General features: G+C 46.9%; 1 protein-coding gene across 5 annotated transcripts in view; it reads left to right on the top strand.

Moving 5' to 3' along the window:
• The window catches only part of prkcz (protein kinase C, zeta), a 426,501-nt gene that overhangs the window by 343,477 nt on the left and 57,547 nt on the right, over positions 1-25,477 (top strand). For 4 of the 5 annotated variants that reach the window (XM_078425700.1, XM_078425698.1, XM_078425703.1 and 1 more), the window contains one exon: positions 17,206-17,295. The exons of the other annotated variant lie outside the window; for it this stretch is intronic. In XM_078425700.1, coding sequence (XP_078281826.1) covers positions 17,206-17,295 — 90 coding nt within the window. The remainder of the gene's footprint in view (positions 1-17,205; positions 17,296-25,477) is intronic. 5 annotated transcript variants of the gene reach the window in all.

The following is a 25,477-nucleotide window of genomic DNA, read 5'->3' as shown; positions in this document are numbered from 1 at the left end:
TTTTTTAATTTCACCAAATGCTGGAGTAACTCAGCAGGTCAGGCAGCATCTCAGGAGAGAAGGAATGGGTGACGTTTCGGGTCAAGACCCTTCTTCAGACTGATGTCTGGGGGGCGGGACAAAGGAAGGATATAGGTGGAGTCAGGAAGATAGAGGGAGGACTGGGAAGGGGGAGGGGAAAGGAGGGACAGAGGAACTATCTAAAGTTGGAGAAGTCAATGTTCATCCGCTGGGCTGCAAGCTGCCCAAGCGAAATATGAGGTGCTGTTCCTCCAATTTCCGGTGGGCCTCACTATGGCACTGGAGGAGGCCCATGACAGAAAGGTCAGACTGGGAGTGGGAGGGGGAGTTGAAGTGCTGAGTCACCGGGAGATCAGGTTGGTTAAGGCGGACTGAGCGAAGGTGTTGAGCGAAACGATCGCCGAGCCTGCGTTTAGTTTCGCCGATGTAAAGAAGTTGACATCTAGAGCAGCGGATACAGTAGATGAGGTTGGAGGAGGTGCAGGTGAACCTCTGTCTCACCTGGAAAGACTGTTTGGGTCCTTGGATGGAGTTGAGGGAGGTGGTAAAGGGACAGGTGTTGCATCTCCTGCGATTGCAGGGGAAAGTGCCCTTATTAAAAGTGGTATTTTCTTACAATACCATGAATCTTAATCTTTTGGATCAGCCTACCTTGAGGGGCTTTGCCAAATGTCTGGTTCAAGCCCATAGTTCCCTGAAAGTGGCAACACAGGTTGATAGGACGGTGAAGGAGGCATTTGATATTCTTGCCTTCATAGCTCAGGGCATAGAATATAAAGCTGGAGTAACTCCAGTTTTTGTGTTTATCTTCGGCTTAAACCAGCATCTGCAGTTCCTTCTTGCACATAGAATGTAAAGGTTGGACCTCAGTGGGGATTCCACTGGTTCTTCCCCATTCCACTTTTAACCAGGTGGCACCAGTTACTTCTCACCCATACAGTAGTCCTCATGCCCCCCTCCTCTCTGAACACCCACCATCCCCCCACCAGACATCGCTTCGGCCTCCATCTACTCACCTGCCCTCCTCCGACACCAACCCCCAACCTTGTCATGTCTCCACCATAACCCCTGACCTCCCCCTTCTGATACCGAATGGTCCGTCCTCAGCCGAGGCCTCACCTTCCTTCCCCTCCGCCCACACCTCAACGGGTTCTGGGTCCGCCACGACGTAGAGCTTTTCTTCCGTCGCCTTCGCCTATATGCCTTTTTATATGGGAAGGAGTCCCCACCACATTCTCCCATCTCGACCTGACCCCCTCCCCTTGGATTCCCCCGGAAGGCCCTCTACCCTATTTAGACTTTTTTATATCCAACTGGCAGCGACTTTTCAACTTTTCCACTCCCCTTACCTACTCTAACCTCTCCTCCCCCGAACTTACAGAGTGAACTCCTGCTCACTCTGCAGCAACCCCGACTTGACAATCAAACCCGCCGCCAAGGGAGGTGCCGTGGTAGTCTGGCGCACTGACCTCTACCAAGCTGAGGCCAGGCAACAACTCTCAGACACCTCCTCCTACTTATCCTTGGACCATGATCCCACAGACGAGCACCAGACCTTAATATCACACACCATTTCTGATTTCATTGCTTCCGGCTTTCTGCCCTCCAAAGCCTCAAACCTTATCGTTACCCAGCCCCGCACAGCCCGATTTTACCTTCTCCCCAAAAGACAGACCCCTTGTTTCTACTTGTTCATATCCCACTGAATTAATTTCCACATACCTCGACTCCATCCTATCCCCCCTGGTCCAATCCCTCCTGACCAATGTCCAATACACCTCACACGCCCTTCGTCTTTTCAATGACTTCCGTTTTCCTGGCCCCCACTCCCTCATCTTCACTATGGATGTCTAGTCACTCAACACCTCCATCCTCCACCAGGAAGGTCATAAAGCCCTCTGTTTCTTTCTCGATTGCAGAACCAGCCAATTTCCATCCACTAACACTCTCCTCTGCCTAGCAGAGCTAGTCCTTACCCATAATAACTTCTCCTTCGACTCCTCCCACTTCCTCCAAATCCAAGGCGTAGCTATGGGCACTCGCATGGGCCCCAGCTGTGCCTGCCCCTTTGTTGGGTACATTGAACAATCACTGTTCCAGGCGTACACTGGCCCTATCCCCGAACTCTACCTCCGCTACATTGACGACTGCATTGGTGCTACCTCCTGCACTCAACTTCACGACTAATTTCCATGCTGCACTCAAATTCACTTGGACCATTTCTGACATCTCCTTACTGTTTCTAGATCTCATCACAGGAGACAGACTATCTACTGGCATCTATTACAAACCCACTGACTCCCATAGCTATCTCGACTACACTTCTTCCCACCCTGCTTCCAGTAAATACTCTATCCCTTACTCCCAATTCCTCCGTCTACACCGCATCTGCATCCAGGATGAGGTTTTCCATACCAGGTCATCGGAGATGTCCTCATTCTTTAGGGAACAGGGGTTCCCCTCTTCCATTGTAAATGAGGCTCTCACTAGGGTCTCCTCGATATCCTACAGCTCCGCTCTTCATCCCCCTCCCCCCATTCGTAACAAGGTCTCCCTTGTCCTCACCATCTACCCTATCAGCTATCGCATACAGCACATAATCCACCAACATTTTCGCCACCTCCAACGGGATCCCACTATAGCCACATCTTCCCATCTCCACCCCTTTCTGCTTTCCGCAGAGACCGTTCCCTCTGCAATTCCCTGGTCAACTTGTCCCTTCCCACCTAAACCACCCCCTACCCAGATACTTTCCCCTGCAACCGCAGGAGATGCAGCACCTACCCTTTACCTCCCGCCTCAACTCCGTTCAAGGACCCCGACAGTCTTTTCAGGTGAGGCCAAGGTTCACTTGTACCTCCTCCAACCTCATCTACTGTCTCCACTGTTCCAGGTTTCAACTCCTGTATATCGGTGAGACCAAGCGCAGGCTCGGCGATCGTTTTACTGAACATCTCCGCTCAGTCCGCCTAAACCTACCTGGTTGCTCAGCACTTTAATTCCCCCTCCCATTCCCAATCTGACCTTTCCGTCCTGGGCCTCTCCATTGTCAGAGTGAGGCCCAGCGTAAATTGGAGGAACAGCATCTCATATTTTGCTTGGGTAGCTTACACCCCAGCGGAATGAACATTGACTTCTATAACTTCAAGTAGCCCTTGTTTTCCCTCTCTCTTCATTTCTCTCCCTTCCCAGTTCTCCCACCAGTCCAACTGTCTCTGAATACATTTTATCTCTGTACCGCCCACTCCCCTGACAAGGGTGTCGACCCAAAACATCACCCATTCCTTCTCTCCAGAGATGCTGCCTGTCCCGCTGAGTTACTCCAGCATTTTGTGTCTACCTTCGATTTAAACCAGCATCTGCAGTTCTTTGCTACACATAAAGGTTGGGACATTATGTTGCAACTATAAAAAATGCTGGTTAGATCAAATTTGGAGCACTGTGTTCTGGTTGACACATTATGGGAAGGGTGCGTTTTGGAGAGAGTGGAAAGAAGATTTACTAAGATGTTGCTTGTTTGAAAGATTTTAGTTATTGGAAGATTTTGAATAGGCTAGGCTTGTTTTCACACGCGTAAGGAGGCTGAAGGCAGACCTGATACAGTTATGTAAAATGGTTTGGCATATATCTGGTGGTATATGCTTTCTAGCTTTTGTATCTTATGCCTGGCATGAGAGCGGAGATGAGAGAATGACCTGGGTGGGAGTGTCATAAAGTCATACAGCATGGAAACAGATCCTCAGCAAAACTCGTCCATGCCGACCAAGATGCCCCATCCAATCTACTCTTATTTGCCTGCACCTGGCTCATATCCCTCGAAACATTCCCCATCCATGTACCTGTTCAAACGTCCTTTAGATGTTTACATTTTTATCTTTAAATATCCCCCTCATGATTTTATATATTTATTTATGGACTGCACAGTGGCCCAGCGGCAGAGCTGATGCCTTATAATCAGTCAGTGGGCAACAGAGGATAGTGTGAAAGGTTATTTATCAGACTGGAGGTCTGAGACTAGATTGGAGTGGGTAAGGGGAGAAGAGAAGTCAGGAGAGGAAAGAAGAGTGTTGGAGAAGGGAGAAGGAGTCGTCACTGGGAGGTGAGGACTCCTTCCCATAGAAAAAGCCCGAAGGCAGCGGCTTTGGAAAAAGAGCTCTACATCATGGCAGAGCCGGAACTCATTGAGGTGTGGCCTTAGAGGTACAAAGGTAAGTCTTCTGTTGAGGATTGAGAAGGGTGGAGGTGAGGATCAGGTGAGGTACTGTGGGGGGAGGGGTGGGTGGGGGCTAAGAGTGGTGGCCTATGCAAGTAAGGCACTTGACAAGGTTCCGCATGGTAGGCTGTTCTGGAAGGTTAGATCTCTTGGGATCCAAGGAGAGATAGCTGAATGGATAGCAAATTGGCTCCATGGAAGGAAGCAGAGGGTGATGGTGAACGGTTGTTTCTCAGAATGGAGGCCTGTGACTAGTGGTGTGCCACAGGGTTCGGTGTTGGGCCCATTACTGTTTGTCATCTACATCAATGATTTGGATGAGAACATACAGGGCAAGATTAGCAAGTTTGCTGATGATACAAAAATGAGTGGTTTTGCAGATAGTGAAGATGGTTGTGAAAGATTGCAGCAGGATCTGGATTGATTGGCCAGGTGGGCGGAGGAATGGTTGATGGAATTTAATACAGAGAAGTGTGAGGTATTGCATTTTGTGACGTCAAACAGTAAATGGTAGGCCTCTGGGTAGTGTTGTAGAGCAGAGGGATCTTGGAGTACAGGTGCATGGTTCCTTGAAGGTCAAGTCGCAGGTAGATAAGGTGGTCAAAAGAACTTTTGGCGCTTTGGCCTTCATCAGTCAGAGTATTGAGTATAGAAGTTGGGAGGTCATGTTGCAGTTGTATAAGACGTTGGTGAGACTGCATTTAGAATATTGTTTTCAGTTTGTGGGAACCATGTGATAGGAAAGATATTGTCAAGGTTGAAAGGGTTCAGAAAAGAATTACGAGGATGTTTATTTTTAGAGATACAGCATGAAACAGGCCTTTTGGCCCACCGAGTCTGCTCCGACGAGCGATCCCCGCACATTAAAACTATCCCCCACACACACTAGGGACAATTTACACTTATAGCAAGCCAATTAACCTAACAAACCTGTACGTCTTTGGAGTGTGGGAGGAAACGGAAGATCTCGGAGAAAACCCACGTGGTCACGGGGAGAACATACAAACTCTTTACATATAGATAAATGTGAGGTTATCCACTTTGGCAGCAAAAACAAGGAGGCAGATTATTATCTCAATGGTGTCAGGTTAGGTAAGGGGGAAGTGCAGCAAAACCTGGGTGTCCTTGTACACCAATCACTGAAAGTTGGCGTGCAGGTACAGCAGGCAGTGAAGAAAGCTAAGGGCATGTTGGCCTTCATAACGAGAGGATTTCAGTATAGGAGTAAAGAGGTTCTTCTGCAGTTGTATAGGGCCCTGGTAAGACCACATCTGGAGTATTGTGTAAAGTTTTGGTCTCCTAATTTGAGGCAGTGCAGCGTAGGTTCACGAGATTGATCCCTGGGATGGCGGAACAGTCATATGAGGAAAGATTGAAAAGACTTGGCTTGTATTCACTGGAGTTTAGAAGGATGAGAGGGGATCTTATAGAGACATATAAAATTATAAAAGGAGTGGCCAAGCTAGATGCAGGAAAAATGTTCCCAATGTTGGGGGAATCCAGAACCAGGGGCCACAGTCTTAGAATAAAGGGGAGGCCATTTAAAACTGAGGTGAGAAGGAACTTTTTCACCCAGAGAGTTGTGAATTTGTGGAATTCTCTGCCACAGAGGGCAGTGGAGGCCAAATCACTGGATGGATTTAAGAGAGAGTTAGATAGAGCTCTAGGGGCTAGTGGAATCAAGGGATATGGGGAGAAGGCAGGCACGAGTTATTGATTGTGGATAATCAGCCATGATAACAATGAATGGCGGTGCTGGCTCGAAGGGCCAAATGGCTTCCTCCTGCACCTATTTACTATGTTTCTATCTGTTTCTGTGAATTTTCCGCGTTTCCGCAGATTTCCGCATATTTAAAATCAATTTTCTGCACTTTTTGCATGATTTCCGTGTTTTTCACTTTGCCAAATAAACGGAGAAATCGGATTGAAAAAAAGAAAGAAAAAAACCCAATGTATAGACTTGCAATGAACACTAGGGTTCCCGCTAGAGGTCGCTTGAAGTTCCGCGAGAAATCCCCCATGCCCTGGAAGTCTCCCCGAAAATGTGGCACCTAGGCTGGGGAAGGCAGCCAATCTCGCCCTCTTCGGGACTTCCATGGCCGATCGGTGGGTTGAATTTGCAACCTGCGGCCGGGGCTCTGGAACTCTAGCCCAGCTGGAGCCAGCACATCTATCCCTATAGCCGACTTAAAGCTCTGGAACCAAGAGTGCCAGAAAATCAGTGGTGGAACTGTAATGAGTAAATATTAAATTTGTGTGCAAGATTATATAACTAAATTAATTAAGACAGGGTTAAAATATAAAACACAGCAGAAAAGCCAATTACCACCTTTTTGGGCTGATTATCTATTAATGTGCGAATTAACTTCAAAATGTTATTAGTATACAGTGACATATTCACATTGTTTTCTAATGTCTGTTTTTACTTTGAAATGCTCTAAAAGAGGCTTGATTTTGTGTGTGAATTTTCAAAAACTATCCAATTTTTTGACTTCTGTTGTACAAGCAAGCGCTCGGCTCTTCCTCTTTTTTTTTAACCTCACTCACATGCCTGCCTTTGGCACAACTTGCCCATGCTGACCAAGATGCCCCATCTACACTAGTTCCATCTGCCCACGTTTGGCCCACATCCCTCTAAATCTTTCCTATCCATGTACCTGTCCAAATGCCTTTTAAATGTTTTTATTGTATCTGTTTCTACTACCTCCTCTTGCAGCTCGTTCTAAAATGTTGCCCCTCAGGTTCCTATTAAAATTTTCCTCTCTCACCTTAAACCTTGGTGTAGGTTATAGATACCTGTATTACACCAGATATGTAGACAGATTTATGGAAGGATGCAAGAACCACGGGGTTGTTGTAGTGGGTGACTTTAACATCCTCAATATGACTGGGTCATGCTCAGTGCAAGAGGATTCAACGGGGTGGAATTTGTTAGGTTTCCTTAAACAGTATGTGAATAGTCCAACTTGAGGAGAGACCACATTGGACCTAGAATTGGGAAATAATCCTGGCTAGGTGAATGGTGTTATGGTGGAAGAGCGTTTTGGAGATAGTCTTGGATCACAACTCCATAAATTTTCAGATTGTTTTGAATAGGGACAGGTCTGGATGTTGGGGGAAGGTAATTGGGGCAAGGCAGATTACAATGTCATTAGGCAGGAGCGAGGGAGGGTAGATTGGGAGCAGTTGTTATTGGGCCAGTCCACAGATGACATGTGGGAGGCGTTTAAAGACCAGCTGATCCAAGTGTAGGGTCAGCACGTTCCTGTCAGGAGGGATAAGGACGGCAAGGTAATGGAGCCATGGATGACCAAGGAGGTTGTAAACTTGGTCAGGAAGAAAACAAGCGTACGTCAGATTTAAGATGGGGTATCAGACGGGGCTGATAAGGAATATAAAGCGAGTAGGAAAGAAGTCGAGTGGGTGATTCGGGCCAGACGAGGCCATGAAATGTCATAGGTGAGACGGATCAAGGGAAATCCCAAGGCTTTTTATGCATATGCTAAAATGAGCAGGGAGAAGGTAAGGCCACTCAAGCCGAGTAAAGGAGGCAATCTATGCTTGGAGTCAGAGGATGTAGGTGAGGTGCTAAATGAGTACTTTGTATCTGTAATTTACTGAAGAGAAGGACTTGGACGTTAATTGGTTAATTGGCTGGGTAAATGTAAAAATTGTCCCTAGTGGGTGTAGGATAGTGTTAATGTACGGGGATCGCTGGGCGGCACGGACTTGGAGGGCCGAAAAGGCCTGTTTCCGGCTGTATATATATGATTATGATGATATATGATATGACAGCAAAATCAGTGTAAAGAATACAAATATGCTTGAGAGAGTTTGAGATTGAGAAGAAGATGATGCTGAGGCTCTTGAAGAACATTAAGGTGGATGTCCCCAGGGCTTGAGGGATCTATATAGACAACGTCTACGGCTTTGCCCCCATCAACTTTTTCAGTTACTTCCTCAAAAAACTCAATCAGATTTGTGAGACATGATCTCCCATGTAAAAACTGTGCTGACTCTCCCTAATCAGCCCTTGTCTATCCAAAACCATATAACTTAAACCTCAACACTCTCCTGTAACTTGCCTGCCACAGAGGTTGGGCTCACTGGAATTTAGTTCCCAGGCTTTTCCTTGCAACCCTCAGCACGTACTCCTGCAGTCTGCAGCGGGCCAGTCGGCAACATTCCTTGACGGACAGCTCGCTCCGTTGGGAGGCCAACAAAGCTCGGGCAGACCAAAGAGCCTCTTTCACCGAGTTGATGACCTTCCAGCAGCACTCGATGTCAGTCTCTGAATGCGTCCCTGGGAACAGTCCGTAGATCACAGAGTTCTCTGTGACGGAGCTGCTCGGAATAAATTGTGACAGGGACCCCTGCAGACTCTCTTGGCAAATCCACACTCTGTGAAGAGGTGGGCAACCGTCTCCTCTCCACAGCAGCCGTCCCGAGGGCAGCGTGCGCTGGTAGTGAGGTTCCGGCGGTGTAGGAAGGATCTGACTGGGAGGGCTCCCCTCACCGCCAGCCAAGCCAGGTCTTGGTGCTTGTTGGTGAGTTCTGGCGATGAGGCATTTTGCCAGACAAGCTGGGCAGTCTGCTCTGGGAACCACGCCACAGGATCCATGGAGTCATTCCCCTGCAGTGCCTGCAGGACGTTCCGTGCTGACCACTGCCCCATGGACTTGTGGTCAAAGGTGTTGGTCCAGAAGAACCTTTCCACAAGCGACAGATGGTGCGGCAATGTCCAGCTGGCTGGCACATTGCGTGGCATCTGTTCCAGGCCCATCCTTCGCAACACCGGGGACCTGTAGAACCTCAGCAGGTAGTGGCACTTGGTGCCCATGTGCCTTGGCTCTATGCTCTGCCTGATGCAGCCACACACGAAGGTGGCCATCAGGATGAGGGCAACGTTGGGCACGCTTTTACCCCCGTTGTCTGTCGACTTGTGCATTGTGGCTCGTCGCACCCAGTCCATCGTCGACCCCGAAATGAAGCGGAAGACGGCCTGGGTGATCCCTGTGGCGTAGGAGGGAGGGACGGGCCACACTTGCGCCAAGTACAGCAGCCCCGAGAGCACCTCACACCTGATGACCAGATTTTTCCCTGTGAAGGAGAGGGAGCGCTGCTTCCACAGCTCCAGCTTCTTCCCCACCTTGGCTATCCGCTCCAGCCAATTCTTGTTACACGCCTCAGCCTTCCCGAACCAGATGCCCAGCACCTTCAAGAAGTCAGGCTTGATGGTGAAGGGGATGGAAGATCAGTCGGGCCAATTGCCAAAGAGCATGGCCTCGCTCTTCCTGCGGTTTACCCTGGCCCCCGTGGCCAACTCAAACTGGTCGCAGACGCTGATCAGTCTGCGGATCGACCCTGGATCCCAGCAGAAGACGGCGACATCGTCCATGTACAGGGAGGCCTTGACCTGAGTGCCCCCACTGCCTGGCAATGTCACTCCTCTTATGCCAGCATCCTTCCTGATGGTTTCGGCAAAGGGCTCAATACAACAGACAAACAAGACAGGGGAGAGAGGGCAACCCTGCCTGACTTCAGACCTGACGGGGAAGCTTTCTGATTCCCACCCATTGATTTGGACTGCACTACAGATATCGGTGTAGAGCAGTTGTATCCACTTCCTGATTTCCTCCCCAAAGCCCATTTTGGAGAGCCATTTGCGATATCCTGTCGAAGGCCTTCTCCTGGTCCAAGCTGACCAGGCAGGTGAATGTTGGCTGGCTGCCGTGTGCACAGCGTCTTAACCGGAACAAAGAAACAAACAACAAATGCAGACTTATCCCCTGGGCAGAGGATTCTAAAACTAAAGTGCCCCCTCCCCCACATTGGGTCCCCCTTTGTTCTCCGTCCCTCACGCCGGGTCCCCATTGTTCTTCACGGCAGTCCCCCCACGCCAGGTCTTCATTGTCTTCCCCTTCCCCCCCCCCCCCTCACACTCATCGACCACTGATTGCGGGTCGATCGGGAGGCCCCACCACCGAGGCCCCCGTTGCCGCCGAGGCTCCTGTAGCTGCCGAGGCCTACGCTGTCGCCAAGGCTCCCGTAGCCACTCCGCAGTCTCCTGGGAGGCCTGTGGGGCTTACCGAGACGTTTGGCGGGTGGATCGGGCCCACGCGGCTTCCCAGGACACTCCCGCTGCGTGCGCGACTCCCCGGGACACTCCAGATATGGACCAAATGAACGAAAGATATGCTAAAAAGTAACAATGATAAAGGAAACAGGCCATTGTTAACTGTTTGCTGGGTGAGACCGAAAATCTGGTGTGAGTGTGGTGGGGAAGGGATGGAGAGAGTGGGAATGCAGGGGTTATTTAAAGATAGAAAAATCAATATTCATACACCTGGGTTGTAAGCTACCCAAGCCAAATATGAGATGCTGTTCCTCCAATTTGCGTTTAGCCTCACTCTGACAATGGAGGCCTAGGACAGAAAGTTCAGTGTGAGAATGGGAAGGGGAATTAAAGTGTTTATCAACCAGGAGATCAGGTAGGTCCAAGCAGACTGAGCGAAGGTGTTCAGCGAAACGATAGCCCAGTCTACGTTTGATCTCTCCAATGTATAAAAGTCCACATCTTGAACAACGGATATAGTAGATGATGTTGGAAGAGGTGCAAGTGAACCTCTGCCTAACCTGAAAGGACTGCTGGCGTCCCTGGACAGAGTCGAGGGAGGAGGTATAGGGACAGGTGTTGCATCTCCTGCGGTTGCATGAAAAGATACCTGGGGAGGGGGTGGTTTGGGTGGGAAGGCATGAGTTAACCAGGGAGTTGCGGAGGGAACAGTCTGCGGAAGACGGAAAGGGATGGAGATGGGAAGATGTGACGAGTGGTGGAATCCTGTTGGAGGTGTCAAAAATGTTGGAGGATTATGTTTTGTATCCGACAGCTGATGGGGTGAAAGGTAAGGACTAGTGGGACTCTATCTCTGTTGCGAATAGAGGAAGGGGGAGCAAAGGCGGAGCTGCAGGATACCGAGGAGGCTCGTGTGAAGGCCTCATCTATGATGGAAGAGGTGAACCCCCGTTCCCTAAAGAATGAGGACATCTCAGATGTCCTGGTATGCAACACCTCATCTTGGGTGCAGATGTGGCATAGATGGAGGAATTGGGAGTAGGAGATAGAGTCTTTGCAGGAAGCAGGATGGGAAGAAGTGTAGTTGAGATAGTTCTGGGAATCTGTGGGTTTGTAATAGACGTCAGTCGATAGTCTGTCTCCTGTGCTGGAGATGGTGAGACCAAGAAAGGGGATGGATGTGTCAAGTGAATTTGAGTGCAGGATGGAAAGTGGTGGTGAAGTTAATGAAGTCCATGTGTCGCGCTGAGTTACTCCAGCATTTTGTGCCTACCTTAGGTTTAGAAGGATGTGGGCCAAACACAGGCAGGTAGGACTAGTGTAGATGGGGCATGTTGGTCGGCATGGAAAGTTGGGCCAAACGGCCTGTTTCCTCGCTTGTACGACTCTTATGACATCATGGTACACTGAGCCTCCAAGTTTTGTGTTATCTATAAATGTGAAAGTTGCGTTATATACATCCCAAGTCCAAATCATTAGTCTGTATTCAGGAAAGCGGTAATCATCATACCAATCCTGGGCAACTCCACTGCACACTTCCTACTAATCTGAAAAACAACCTTTGCTATTCGGCTTTCTTTACTGTTACTTTAATTTTCTTTCTTTGCTGTCCTGCCTCTTATTCCTTGATTTTCAGTTATGTTGCTATTTTATCAAGTGCCTTCTAGGCATTAACCACATTTACTTCATCAACCTACCTGATACTTCATTAGAAAATTTTCAAGTTAGCTGGATACCATTTATATATAGGAAAGGTATAGATATGAGCCAAACGCAGACAGCTGGGAAGAGTGTAGATGGGTCATTATGGTCGGCATGGACAAGTTGGGTCGGAGAGCCTGTTTCCATTCTGTAAGACTCAATGACTCCATGACCATTTGTCTTTATTATTTCGATGCAAGCTTTCTCTATTCTATCCACACTTGATCAGGAGAGTGCTAATTCTGCACCTAATGAGTATTTCCTGAATTTATCTCACCGGAGGAACTGACTGGGCTATAGCTACTGGGTTTATCCCAGCACTTCATGTTTTGAATAAGTGTGCAATAAGTGCCATTTCCTGGCATCAACCCTGAACCTATAGGTGTTAGGAAGATTGTGGCCAGGTCTCTGAAACTTTCTCCCCTTGACACCATGGATTCATCCCATTTAAAAGATAGTTAGATAGAGCTCTCGGGGTTAGCGGAATCAAGGGATATGGGGAGAAGGCAGGCACGGGTACTGATTGTGGATGATCAGCCATGATCACAATCAATGGCGGTGCTGACTCGAAGGGCCGAATGGCCTCCTACTGCACCTATTTTCTATGTTTCTACGTTTCTATGATAGATGCGGTTGCAGGGGAAAGTACCTGGGGAGGGGGTGGTTTGGGTGGGAAGGAACGGGTGGACCAGGGAGTTAGGGAGGGAACGGTCTCTGCGGAAAGCAGAAAGGGGAGGAGATGGGAAGATGTGGCCAGTAGTGGGATCCCGTTGGAGGTGACGGAAATGTGGGAGGATAATTTGTTGTATGCGACGGCTGATTCTCTACATCGGCGAGACCAAGAGCAGGCTCGGCGATCATTTCGCTGAACACCTCCGCTCAGTCCGTCTCAATGTCATTGGGGAATGTCCAGTGTCCCTCCCGTACCCGGGGAGCCGGTAGCGACTGCCACCTTCCCCTGTGCTGTCATGAGGGACCGCATCACCTCGATCATCGTCTCGATGATCTCGGGCTTAACTGGGACATCGGCTCGCTGGGTGGTGCCAACCCTATCTTCCTTAATGTGGACCCTGCAATCTTTTCGCCAGTGCCCCACCTTACCGCACTTAAAACACTTGGACTGTGTGGTAGGATTACCCTCCTGTCGCCACCCCTTTTGGGCCGGTGCAGTAGCCTCCGCTACGTGCACCTTCCCTTTTACTAACCGGGTGGTCGTACTCCGGGTATTTCTATACCCTACCGTGAGACGGTGTAAAACTGCCTCCTCCGTGCTATTTGTGGGATCAAATCAGGCTTTCGCCTGCTCCCTGACGGCTGCCAGGCTGTTTGACACCAAGCATCGGAGCCACTGGGCTCTCCCATTCCCGGCCAGGTCATCCCGCGCGGGGACGTGCGGGCAACTGCTCTGATATACTGTCCACAGTCGCGCCGCAAAAACCCTTGGGGGTTCTCCCTCCATCTGGAGGGTCTTCCCTAATCGGGCAAATGGACCCTCATCGCCTACCCCCAAGACTTCCAGGACCTCGTCCCGCAGGAGATTGTAGGTCCTGGTCCCTCTTTTACTCTCGTCTGAGAGGCATTGGAGGATCGAGCTGTCCAGGGAGAACAGCAACAATTTTGCCCGTTCTCCCTCGTCGCAACCGTTGATTGCGGCGGTCTGTTCTATCTCCCTGAAATGCAGTGAGGGGTCCCCTGATCCGGACAATTTTGTAACATGCCCGATCATGGCTCTTAAATGCTGGGAGTTGTGGGGCACCATGATCTCGCTCTGAATGGGTCCTGTGTCCCCATTCTCCATGGGGGGTCCCCGTCTGGTTTCCAGGACCGGGCACATGGGTGCCGGTGCCGAGTATTCTACCGGGAGCTCCTCTCTCTCTCTTTCCCCTACACTACCCCTTTTCCAGGATGCCTCGTAGCTAGGGGGATCGCGGAGTTTGGGGGCTGAAGCCACCACGGTCTTTCTAGGGATCGGAACCGGGACCTTCGCACCCGCTAGTGACTGGCCCGCGGGGGGGTTCATCAAACAGACCAGCCCGCTTGCTTTATTTAAAGCACCCCGCAGACCCTCTATCTCCTGCAGGCAGGCCCCGTGGTCGGCCCCTTCCGACCTGTCCTCCAAAACCATTTTATAGGCTGCCCTAACTCCCTTAAGTTTCTCTTCCTGGGTCTCCAGCTGGTGGCTCAGGGAAGCGCACTGCTCCCGGAGCCTGCCCTCACTGAGCATAGCCTCAGTAGCCTGACACTACATCAGCTCTACCCTGGTTTCGTGGCGGTTGGTCACGACCCGGCGCTCTTTGTTTAAAGAGTCCAGAGCCTCGATCAACTGTTTCCCACCCGCAGCCTTCTCCTCTACCTCCTCCTGAAGGTCCCTGATCTGGGCTGCCTGTGCCACAACCACGCGGTCCAAAAGCTGGACCTGCCTTTTATAGCAGGTCAGCCAGACCGCCTTTTCCACAGCTTTCTTATGGGCTGTACTGGCCGTCCACCGGATCGTTGCATCCAGTGGGCGCTTGTCATCTAATAACGCACACATCCATTGTTTGGTGATATTCACCTTACTAAACACATAGTCCGCAATGCGCTCGTCCATTATGTCCCTAGTTTTAAAATCCTTTTCTGGTACACTATCATCCTGCTGCTAGTGTCCCTTCGTGGTCGCCATTATCTGTAAGGGGTTTCTGCGCCGAGCTTTCGCCCGACCTAAGGTCCCCGTGCCTTGCTCTGATCCCTTGACCAGGCCGTGCACACTGGTTCCCCGTGAGTGGTTCGACCCACTCACCCCTTACGGTTCTAGACACTGGACTTAGATGCAGGAGCTCTTATAGTGCAGAAAAATTCAACCAGACCAGATTTGAAAACCAGGGTTTAAATGAAAAGGCTTTTATTTAGCGCTTGGGACTATTGTCCATGAATACTTATACAGTTCTATAATACATGTCTATGAAACACATACCGAATCACACGAATACTTATAACTATGAATCATTAAACACACACAGTTCCACAGGACAGATACCCGAATGCCTTTTTCGCTGATCTTTTGAAAACACACAGTTCTACAAGACATACACACGACTGTAAGATGGGGAACGTACGACGCATCGCAACCTTGACCAACACATTTTTTAATACACACCCAACGTTTATTCACAACCACCCTCCCCTCTACACTAAACTATGTCCAGGATATGTAGGATTTGGAGTACATGCTCACCATGGGGTTATTACTGGGGTTACTGGCTGTTCGTTTTGCAGTATTTCTTCTCGAGTTGCGTGCCTGTTCCTTTCTCTTGCATCCGTTCTTCTTGCCTGTCGTTTCTTCCTCCTGTATTCGTTTGACTTCTTCTTGACTTCAGTTGACTTCGAACCCGGTTTTCTCTGCGCTTCTTGACTGTACTTTTTCACCCAAAAGTAGTGGCCAGTTATACTATTTCTGACCCGTCCTATCTCCCGCCAGATCTTGGAATCTCTTTGTTCAAAAAGATATGTATGAGTTTTTCTTCTGATCTGCGCTTATGTTCGGGGATACCGGGGAAGGCCAGACGGTGTTAATTGGGATTTCGTTGTGAGGTGATGGGTGTTAACTGGTTTCCCATCACCTACCAGGTAGTTTTCTATGGGCTATTGTGCCCCCTCACTGAGATGAACTGTTTAGGTCGGCTTGGGGCATTGTGAGTATGCTGATGTCAGCGCCCCAGTGTCTGGACTCCGACCTGGTTTCGTAGGTTTCTGCATGGCCAATACCCATCCTTTGTTCTGGCCATGGCTTTGCAGAAAACCTAGAGACTGGGTTGTAAGGTTTTTACTTCTGTGGCTGGTCACGAGGTCCTGTGGCCATTTTAGGACCCACGGATTGTGACATCCTTTGTTAATCTGACCGCAGCCTTTCTCCGCTATCAGCCCCAGTCTCTCGTTTAAAATGTCCAAACAGCAGCTCTTTGGTATGGTGTTGCTTTCCAAATGAGGGAAAACTTCTCAAATCTTACATGGATAACCTCACATGTATCTACATTATACTGCATCTGCCAACATCTGCCCACTCACTCAACCTGTCCAAGTCACCCTGCAACCTCCTGGCATCCACTTCGCAGTTCACACTGCCACCCAGCTTTGTGTCATCTGCAAATTTGCTAGTGTTACTTTTAATCCCATCATCTAAATCGTTAATATATATTGTAAATAGTTGCGGCCCCAGCACTGAGCCTTGCGGCACTCCACTCACCACTGCCTGCCATTGTGACAGGGACCCGTTTATTCCAACTCTGACATTCCTACTCGTGTGCTGTTTTACAGCACAATTTTAACTATCGTCTTGATCATGTGGGAGCTCGAGTTTAAGGAAGTAAGGAACATAATGATTTGTTATTAACTGTGTATTTAAAAAGGAAGCGTGTAGCAAAAATAAACTTTGATCTATTATGGAATGCAATGGAATACTTTATTGGCACATGTGACAAGGCACAGTGAAATTCTTTGCTTGCATACCCAAGGGTTAGGGTTATACAAATAGCAGCCATTGAAGCAGTGGAAATAATGGGAATAATGAAGAAATTGAGACGTTAAACAAATATTTTATATCTCACAATATCTCTGTGGAGCATGATAGAGCACCATCCTTCCTGAGAAAACTCATCAACTATTACTCTGATTACCATTACCTAGTCAAGTTTAGATCCAATTTGCCACTGTTTTGCATCAGCTTTCACTTGTGTGATCTTGTGAAAAGCTTTGCTGGAACAATACCACGATTTTAAAAAAAAAGATTTTTTATAAAGCTATGATTGAAAAGGATAAAGCTTTGTTTAAGTGATAGGAGGTAATGAATGGATATAAATGGATTATTGTCTTACCTTATAATGACACAGAAGAAAGCCATTCACACCTCTGTTTTAGAGGGATATAGGCTAAACACGGGGAGTTGGGACAAGCGTCGATGGGGTTGGCATAATGGTGGGCAAGTTGGGCTGAAGGGCCGGTTTCACTGCTGCATGACTCAATGAAGCTGCACAGATTGTAAAGAATATCCATTGCACAGGATAAAGTTAAACTCTGAATGCAAGCATTTTAGCTGTTTAAATGTTATAATTGAAAGCTTCTCATAGAGCATTTATAACTTTGAAGTGAATTTGCAATACACTCTTGCAATACACCTGTGACCCCACAGTACAATAGATGTTTTTAAAATTGTTCACAGGACTCTAAAGAGCGGCTTGGGTGTCAATCGCAAACTGGATTTGCTGACATTCAGACTCATACCTTTTTCCGCAGTATAGACTGGGATTTGGTGAGTAATAAATCTTTGGCTGGTTGCCAATCATTTGCTATTCTTGATGCTATCCTTGCAGGTGCCAAACCCTGCTTTTTGGAAATTATGACATAGCCTCTATTAGTCACAAATTCTGGAGCAACTCAGCAAGTCAGGTAGCACTTCTGGGGAACATAGATAGGTGACATTTCCTTCAGACTAATTATGGTGGGGTGGGAAGAAAGCTGGAAGAGAGGTGGTAGCAGAACAAACACTGGCAGGTGATAGGTGATACAGGTGAGGAGGATTTGATTGAAAGATGGTTGGACAAAGGCCAGAGATGAAAAGATAAAAGACTTTGAGACCAGGAGAGAAGAGGCATGAAATGTGAATTCAGAAGGATATAGGTGGAAGCTGCGGGGAAGTGGGGGGAAATGGTGGACATCCAGGTGAAGCACAGGAAAGAGATGGGGAATAGAGGGGGGGAGCTGTTTGTTGGTAAGTTTCCTAATGTTGGAGAATTCAATGTTCCTCCAGTTTGCCAGTAGCCTCAATCTGGTAATGGAGGAGATCCAGGACAGAAAGGTCAGGATGGGTATGGGAAGGGGAGTTAAAATGGTTAGCAACCTGGAGATCCAGTAGGCCTTCACAGAAGTTGGGCACAGGTTACTGATTGTGGATGATCAGCCATGATCACAATGAATGGCGGTGCTGGCTCGAAGGGCAGAATGGCCTCTTCCTGCACCTATTTTCTGTTTCTATGCCTCGGTGGACCAAGCAGTAACGGCCAGGCTTGCCAGGCTTTGTCACATCCTCATCTCTCGTCCAGCTTTGTTTCACCCCCTGCAACAATCAGTCTGAAGAAAGGTTCCGACCTGAAAGGTTGCCTATCTATGCCCTTCACACATGCTTCCTGACCCGCTGAGTTCTTCCAGCTCTTTGTGGGGTTTTTTTGTGAATTAGCATCTGCATTTCTTTGTGTCTAGTTTCTATTAGTGGAGTGTTACATAGAAACATAGAGACATAGAAAATGTCTATGGCTGTTCAGCCCTTCGAGCCAGCACCACCATTCAATGTGATCATGGCTGATCATTCTCAATCAGTACCCCGTTCATGCCTTCTCCCCATGCCTCCTGACTCCACTATCCTTAAGAGCTTTATCTAGTTCTCTCTTGAATGCATTCAGAGAATTGGCCTCCACTGCCTTCTGAGGCAGAGAATTCCACAGATTTACAAGTCAATGACTGAAAATGTTTTTCCTCGTCTCCGTTCTAAATGGCCTACCCCTTATTCTTAAACTGTGGTCCCTGGTTCTGGACTCCCCCAACATTGGGAACATGTTTCCTGCCTCTAATGTGTCCAACCCCTTAATAATCTTATATGTTTCGATAAGATCCCCTCTCATCCTTCTAAATTCCAGTGTATACAAGCCTAGTCGCTCCAGTCTTTCAACATATGACAGTCCCGCCATTCTGGGAATTAACCTAGTAAACCTACGCTGCACGCCCTCAATAGCAAGAATATCCTTCCTCAAATTTGGAGACCAAAACTGCACACAGTACTCCAGGTGCGGTCTCACTAGGGCCCTGTACAACTGCAGAAGGACCTCTTTGCTCCTATACTCAACTCCTCTTGTTATGGAGTTGGCCTCCCCTTTATGTAAATGGCCTCCCCTTTATTCTAAGACTGTGGCCCCTGGTTCTGAACTCGCCCAACATTGGGAACATTTTTGCTGCATCTAGCTTGTCCAGTCCTTTTATCATTTTATACGTCTCTATAAGATCTCCTCTCATCCTTCTAAACTCCAGTGAATACAAGCCTAGTCTTTTCAATCTTTCCTCATATGACAGTCCCGCCATCCCTGGGATCAATCTCGTGAACCTACGCTGCACTGCCTCAATTACAAGGATGTCCTTCCTCAAATTAGGAGACCAAAACTGTACACAATACTCCAGATGTGGTCTTACTAGGGCCCGATACAACTGCAGAAGAACCTCTTTACTCCTATACTGAAATCCTCTCGTTATGAAGGCCAACATGCCATTAGCTTTCTTCACTGCCTGCTGTACCTGCACGCCAACTTTCAGTGACTGGTGTACAAGGACACCCAGATCTCGCTGCACTTTACCCTTACCTAACCTGACACCATTGAGATAATAACCTGCCTCCTTGTTTTTGCCGTCAAAGTGGATAACCTCACATTTATCTACATTATACTGCATCTGCCATGCATCTGCCCATTCACTAAACCTGTCCAGGTCACCCTGCAACCTCCTAACAGCCTCTTCGCAGTTCACACTGCCACCCAGCTTTGTGTCATCTGCAAACTTGCTAGTGTTACTTCTAATTCCTTCATCCAAATCATTAATATATATGGTAAGCAGTTGCGGCCCCAACACTGAGCCTTGCGGCACTCCACTTGCCACTGTCTGCCATTCTGAAAAGAACGCGTTTATTCCTACGCTGCTTCCTGTCTGCCAACCAATTTTCTATCCATGTCAACACCCTACGCCCAATACCATGTGCTCTTTTTTGCTCACCAATCTCCCGAGTGGGACCTTATCAAAGGCTTTCTGAAAGTCTAGATACACTACATCCATTGGCTCCCCTTCATCCATTTTACTTGTCACATCCTCAAAAAATTCCAGAAGATTAGTCAAGCATGATTTCCCTTTCATCAATGCATGCTGACTTAGCTTATCATTTTGCTGCTATCCAAATGCACTGTTATTACCTGTTTAGTAATTGACTCCAGCATCTTCCTCACCACCGATGTCAGGCTAACTGGTCTGTATTTCCCCATTTTCTCTCTCGCTCCGTTCTTGAAAAGTGGGATAACATTAGCTATCCTCCAAACCACTGGAACTGATCCTAAATCTATTGAACATTGGAAAATGATCACCAATGCATCCACTATTTCTAGAGCCACCTCCCTGAGTACCCTGGTGTTGTAATATCTCTGTTCATTACGGAAAAGGCACATTACTCTGGGATAATTGGTTTATGAGGGATCTTACTGACACTATAACTATGAGGTTATGACTCTCCCTCCCAGCTTGTTTTTCATGTACATATAAAAAGCATCATTGTGGATTTTTGGTCACCAATCCTTACTGATTGCAGTCTATGGGTGAGGAAGTCACAGATCTGGTTGCAGAGGGGATAGCTAAGTTCTAGATCCAGGAGTTTGGAGATGAGTTTGGTGGGAATTATGGTGTTGAAAGCAGAGATATTGTCGATAAATAGCGGTCTGTGGGAATCCTTGTTATCGAGATGTTCTAGGGAAGAGTATGGGGCCATGGAGATGGTGTCTGCTATGGACATTGTGGTGGTAGGCTGTTTGCAGCTCTGGAGTTGATGTGCACCATGAGCCTCTTGAGCACTTCATGATAGTGAGGGCGCCAATGGTATTACTGGCGTCAGACAGTAGTCATTAAAGCACTCTGTCTTTTTTTTTGTTGGCATGATAGTGGTCTTAAAGCAGGTGGGAACCTCAGATTGAAGTAGTGAGAGGTTCAATGGTTTAATCATTTCATTATTGTCACATGTATCAGGTGCATTGAAGTACATTTTTTGCATACAGCTCAGCAAGTCTATCCCCGTACATAGGCACAATCACAGTAAAGTATGCACAGAACAGCCCACTGAGTACATATGCAAGAGGTGCCATTTTACAGTCCCAGCTGCAGCTGACCACAAAAGCCAGTTGCAGCAGTCGCCTCCATTCCAGTTCTCCTGCAAACCGATATCCCTCCCTTCTCCCATGCGTAGCCCTTGTTCCCCGGGGCCGCCAATGGTATGAACACTGATTTCTCCAATTTTAGGTAACTAATCTATGCACCACTCCCTCCCCTCCCTCTCCTTTTTCACTTGCCCTTCCATTTTTCCCTTTCCTCCCTTTCCTTTCCACCTATAATCTTTCCTCTGGCTTCACTTTTCATGCCTATTCCATCTATATCAAAAGTTATTGCATACTTTTTGTTCAACTATTTGCTAATCCACTTACAAGGGTTATCTTTCCCCACCTTTACCAGCTTTCTCCACCCCCCCCCCCTCACGACAATCTGTCTGAAGAATAGTCTCAACTTGAAACATTGCTTATTCAAGTTCTCCAGAGATGCTGCCTGACCAGCTCCTTGAGTCTTTATTGGTAAACCAGCATCTGGAGTTCCTTGTATCTCTGTGGTTTCTCCATTCCTCCTCCCAAGCCATTCCACTCCACTATCTGCAACCTGGATCCTCTTGGGCATGAACCAGTTCCCCTGCCATCTATGACAACCCCTCACCTCAGCTACCTGGCATTGTGAGATGTAGTGTTTTGAATACACTTCTGACTGTCATAGGATGCTTGGAAATAGGAACTACAACCCACTTCCTACTATTTACCCCACGACCCATTCTCCCACCCTCCACATTTCCAACCTTAATATACCTACTTCCATTATAAATTCACCCGTCTCTCACCTGAAATAACTGCCTACTTTTAGATCTGGGGTAGGTTTAGTGGACTATAGTTTTACACCTTTCATGTGGATAGTTTTAAGATCATCATGTTGCTGGTAAACAGAAGATTCTATTTATGTTTTATTTTAACCAGAACTATTAATCTGAAAGCCACAGGAATTAGAATACTGCTGCTGTTATATTCAGTTATAACAGGTGGAGCTTGTTGAGGGGAGAATGATCTGCTTAGAGATTAGTATACAGCATAAGTATTTCTGTTGTACATGTTTCTTTATATTTCAGTTGCATTAGGTAAGGCAGAGCATTGCCACTTTCAGATAATAGTAAAGGACTTAAAGCGACCAAAGTAGCAACAGCACAAATTCATATACCATTGTCAGGAACAGCAGATAAGGATTTGGTAGTTATCTGACCTGTGAGTTAAATTGACAACTCTGTTTTAACCACTTCCAATATAATTAATGTCTAACCAAACAGTTTCTCAAATAAAGAAGGAAAGAAACAAGATAAAACATAAATAATTTCACACTTGGACTTTAAGATTTTATATTGAGGAATGTAAAAGCTGGACTGTTTGATCTGTTGAAAATGAATAGTAAATAATATACAAGGCTTCAATTGGGAGGATACAGATTAGTTTAGAGATACAGCGCGGAAACAGGCCCTTTTGGCCCACCGGGTCCGCGCCAACCAGCGATCCCCGCATATTAATACCATCCTACACCCACTAGGGACATTTTTTAAAACATTTACCAAGCCAATTAACCTTCAAACCTGTACGTCTTTGGAGTGTGGGAGGAAACCGAAGATCGCGGAGAAAACCTAGGCAGGTCACGGGGAGAAAATACAAACTCCGTACAGACAGAACCCGTAGTCTGGATCGAACCCAGGTCTCCGGCGCTGCATTCGCTGTAAGGCAGCAACTCTACCGCTGCGCCACCGTGCTGTACAGGAAAACATGGTTGATGTATTTGGGTATAATAATACAATAAAATTCCAGAAGAGCAATGGTTTATGGTCATTTCCATAGTAAAATATCACAAAAGTTACATTGGTAAATTATTATAGCAGCGCATTTGGAAAGCAGTGACAGAATCGGTCAAAGCCAGCATGCATTTATGAAGGCTTGACTAATCTTCTAGCATTTTTTGAGGATGTAACAAGTAGAATGGATAAGGGAGAGCCAATGGCTATGGTGTATCAGGACTTTCAAAAAGCCTTTGACAAGGACCCACACAAGAGATTAGTGTGCAAAATTAGATCACATGGTATTGGGGGTAGGGTATTGACATGGATAGAGAACTGGTTGGCAGACAGGAAGCAAAGAGTAGGAATTAAAGGGTCCCTTTCAGAATGGCAGGCAGTGACTAGTGGGGTGCCGCAAGGCTCGGTGCTGGCCCAGTTATTTACAATATATATTAACTACTTAGACGAGGGAATTAAATATGACATCTCCAAGTTTGCGGATGACACAAAGCTGGGTGGCAGTGTGAGCTGCGATGAGGATGCTCTGAGGCTGCAGGGTGATTTGGATAGGTTGGGTGAGTGGGCAGATGCAGTATAATGTGGATAATTGTGAGGTTATCCACTTTGGTGGCAAGAACAGGAAGGCAGATTATTATCTGAATGGTGTCAGATTAGGAAAAGGGGAGGTGCAACGAGACCTGGGTGTGCTCGTACATCAGTCACTGAAAGAAAGTAAGCATGCAGGTACAGCAGGCAGTGAAGAAAGCGAATGACATGTTGGCCTTCATTGCGAGAGCATTTTGAGTTTAGGAGCAAGGAGGTCCTACTGCAGTTGTACAGAGCCCTGGTGAGACCGCACCTGGAGTATTGTGTGCAGTTTTAGTCTCCTAATTTGAGGAAGGACATTATTGCTATTGAGGGAGTGCAGCGTAGGTTCACCAGGTTAATTCCCGGGATGTCGGGACTGACATATGATGAAAGAATGGGTCAACCTGGCTTGTATTCACTGGAATTTAGGATGAGAGGGGATCTTATAGAAACATATAAAATCATTAAAGGATTGGACAGGCTAGATGCAGGAAAAATGTTCCCGATATTGGGGGAGTCCAGAACCAGGGGACACAGTTTAAGAATAAGGGATAGGCCATTTAGGGCTGAGATAAGGAAAAATGTCAAAACAGAGAGTTGTGAATCTGTGGAATTCTCTGCCACAGAAGGCAGTGGAGGCCAATTCACTGGATGTTTTCAAGAGAGAGTTAGATTTAGCTCTTAGGGCTAAAGGAATCAAGGGATATGAGGAAAAAGCAGGAACGGGTTACTGATTTTAGATGATCAGCCATGGTCATATTGAATGGCAGTGCGGGCTCGAATGGCCTACTCCTGTTCTGTTTTTCTATGTTTCTAACAGTTCTCTATTGAATATTGAACTTTCAATGCCATTCTGGCAATACATTACTTTAAATGAAATTTAATTGTGGCATTGTTTTAATCTTAATTTATTTTATTCCTGAAAGATTATTTTCACTTGATTTTTGCATGAATGACTTGGTTTACATTACCAATTCTCAGTAGATTATCTTCATTCTTGGTTCACATATATCCATTAAAGGACGAAGCTATTTAATTCCTGCACATTCTGCTATTCCATGCATCAGGGTATCAACAGGAGGTGGTTTGTGAAGGCTGACTGCCATAGCAACAAATAGATTGCCAGGGTTACAAGCCATCTGAGTAAAATCCATGCCTACTTTATGCTGCACCTTAATCAGAACCTACTCTGCCAGGATGTTTGTTCAGTCTGGTATACATTGGGAAGGTAAAATTGAGTCTGGAAGGAAAGTTTGAGTGGATGTTGAGTTCCATACACTTTTCCTGTGGTGTTCTCCAGCTGAGATCTAACCACAAAATTATGTACCCGCAAAATTAAGGCGTTGGTTTTTAATTGGCACCATCAAATTATGTATTTGCTTTGATATTTTCCTCAATGTAAAATCCCGAACAATGCAAAAGGTTTTTTTTTTTAATGCTTCTCAATTTTCTCTGGATTTTAAGGATTTGAACCTCTAGTAATCTTTAGCTGCACCAAACATGATGGCTTTGTTCAGTAATAAGGCTTCATGCAGGTATTGTGGATTGCCGAGTACAAAGCACCAAAAGTAGACTGGAAAAAGCAAGCTTTTATTGGAGCTTTTCGTCTGAAATTTAATGCTTAAAAGCAGTCTTATCAGTGTAGCTTTTGGCTCACAGTGAGGGCACCTGTGAATTTAGTTTAGTATAGGAAAATTAGTGAAATGAATAAGATTAAACGAACTGCAGATGCTGGGTTCTTGGAGTAACTCGGCAGGTCAGACAACATTTCTGGAGCAAATGGGGAAGCGATGTTTCAGCTTCTTCAGCCTGAAGAAGAGGCCCAACCTAAAACATTGCCTCTCCATGTTCTCCACAGATGCTGCCTAAATGCTGAGTTACTCCAGCACTTTGTGTTTTCAGGAAAATTAAGGCATTGGTTTTTAATTGGCACCATCAAATCAGCATGTGAACCTCACGCAGATGTTTGGCAATCTCTTGTTCCAAACCATATTTATTCCTCTGGTTTTAATTGACACTTAATTTAGGATCAGAATATTGTAATGTAGCTATCTATTAAGAGTGAAGTGTCAAAATTGTTTTAATATCCAGCCAAACCAACGGTAAATTTGCAACACCATACAAGGCAAACCACAATCAAATTAAAATTATGCAACTGCCAATGAATCCTATTTGTGAAAGCTATCAGAATTCCATGTTGTTA

Source organism: Rhinoraja longicauda, chromosome 30 (genome assembly GCF_053455715.1).
Source record: "Rhinoraja longicauda isolate Sanriku21f chromosome 30, sRhiLon1.1, whole genome shotgun sequence".
Classification (NCBI taxonomy): domain Eukaryota; kingdom Metazoa; phylum Chordata; class Chondrichthyes; order Rajiformes; family Arhynchobatidae; genus Rhinoraja; species Rhinoraja longicauda.
The sequence above is the reverse complement of the archived record's forward strand: the minus strand, read 5'-3'. Positions and strand labels throughout refer to the sequence as shown.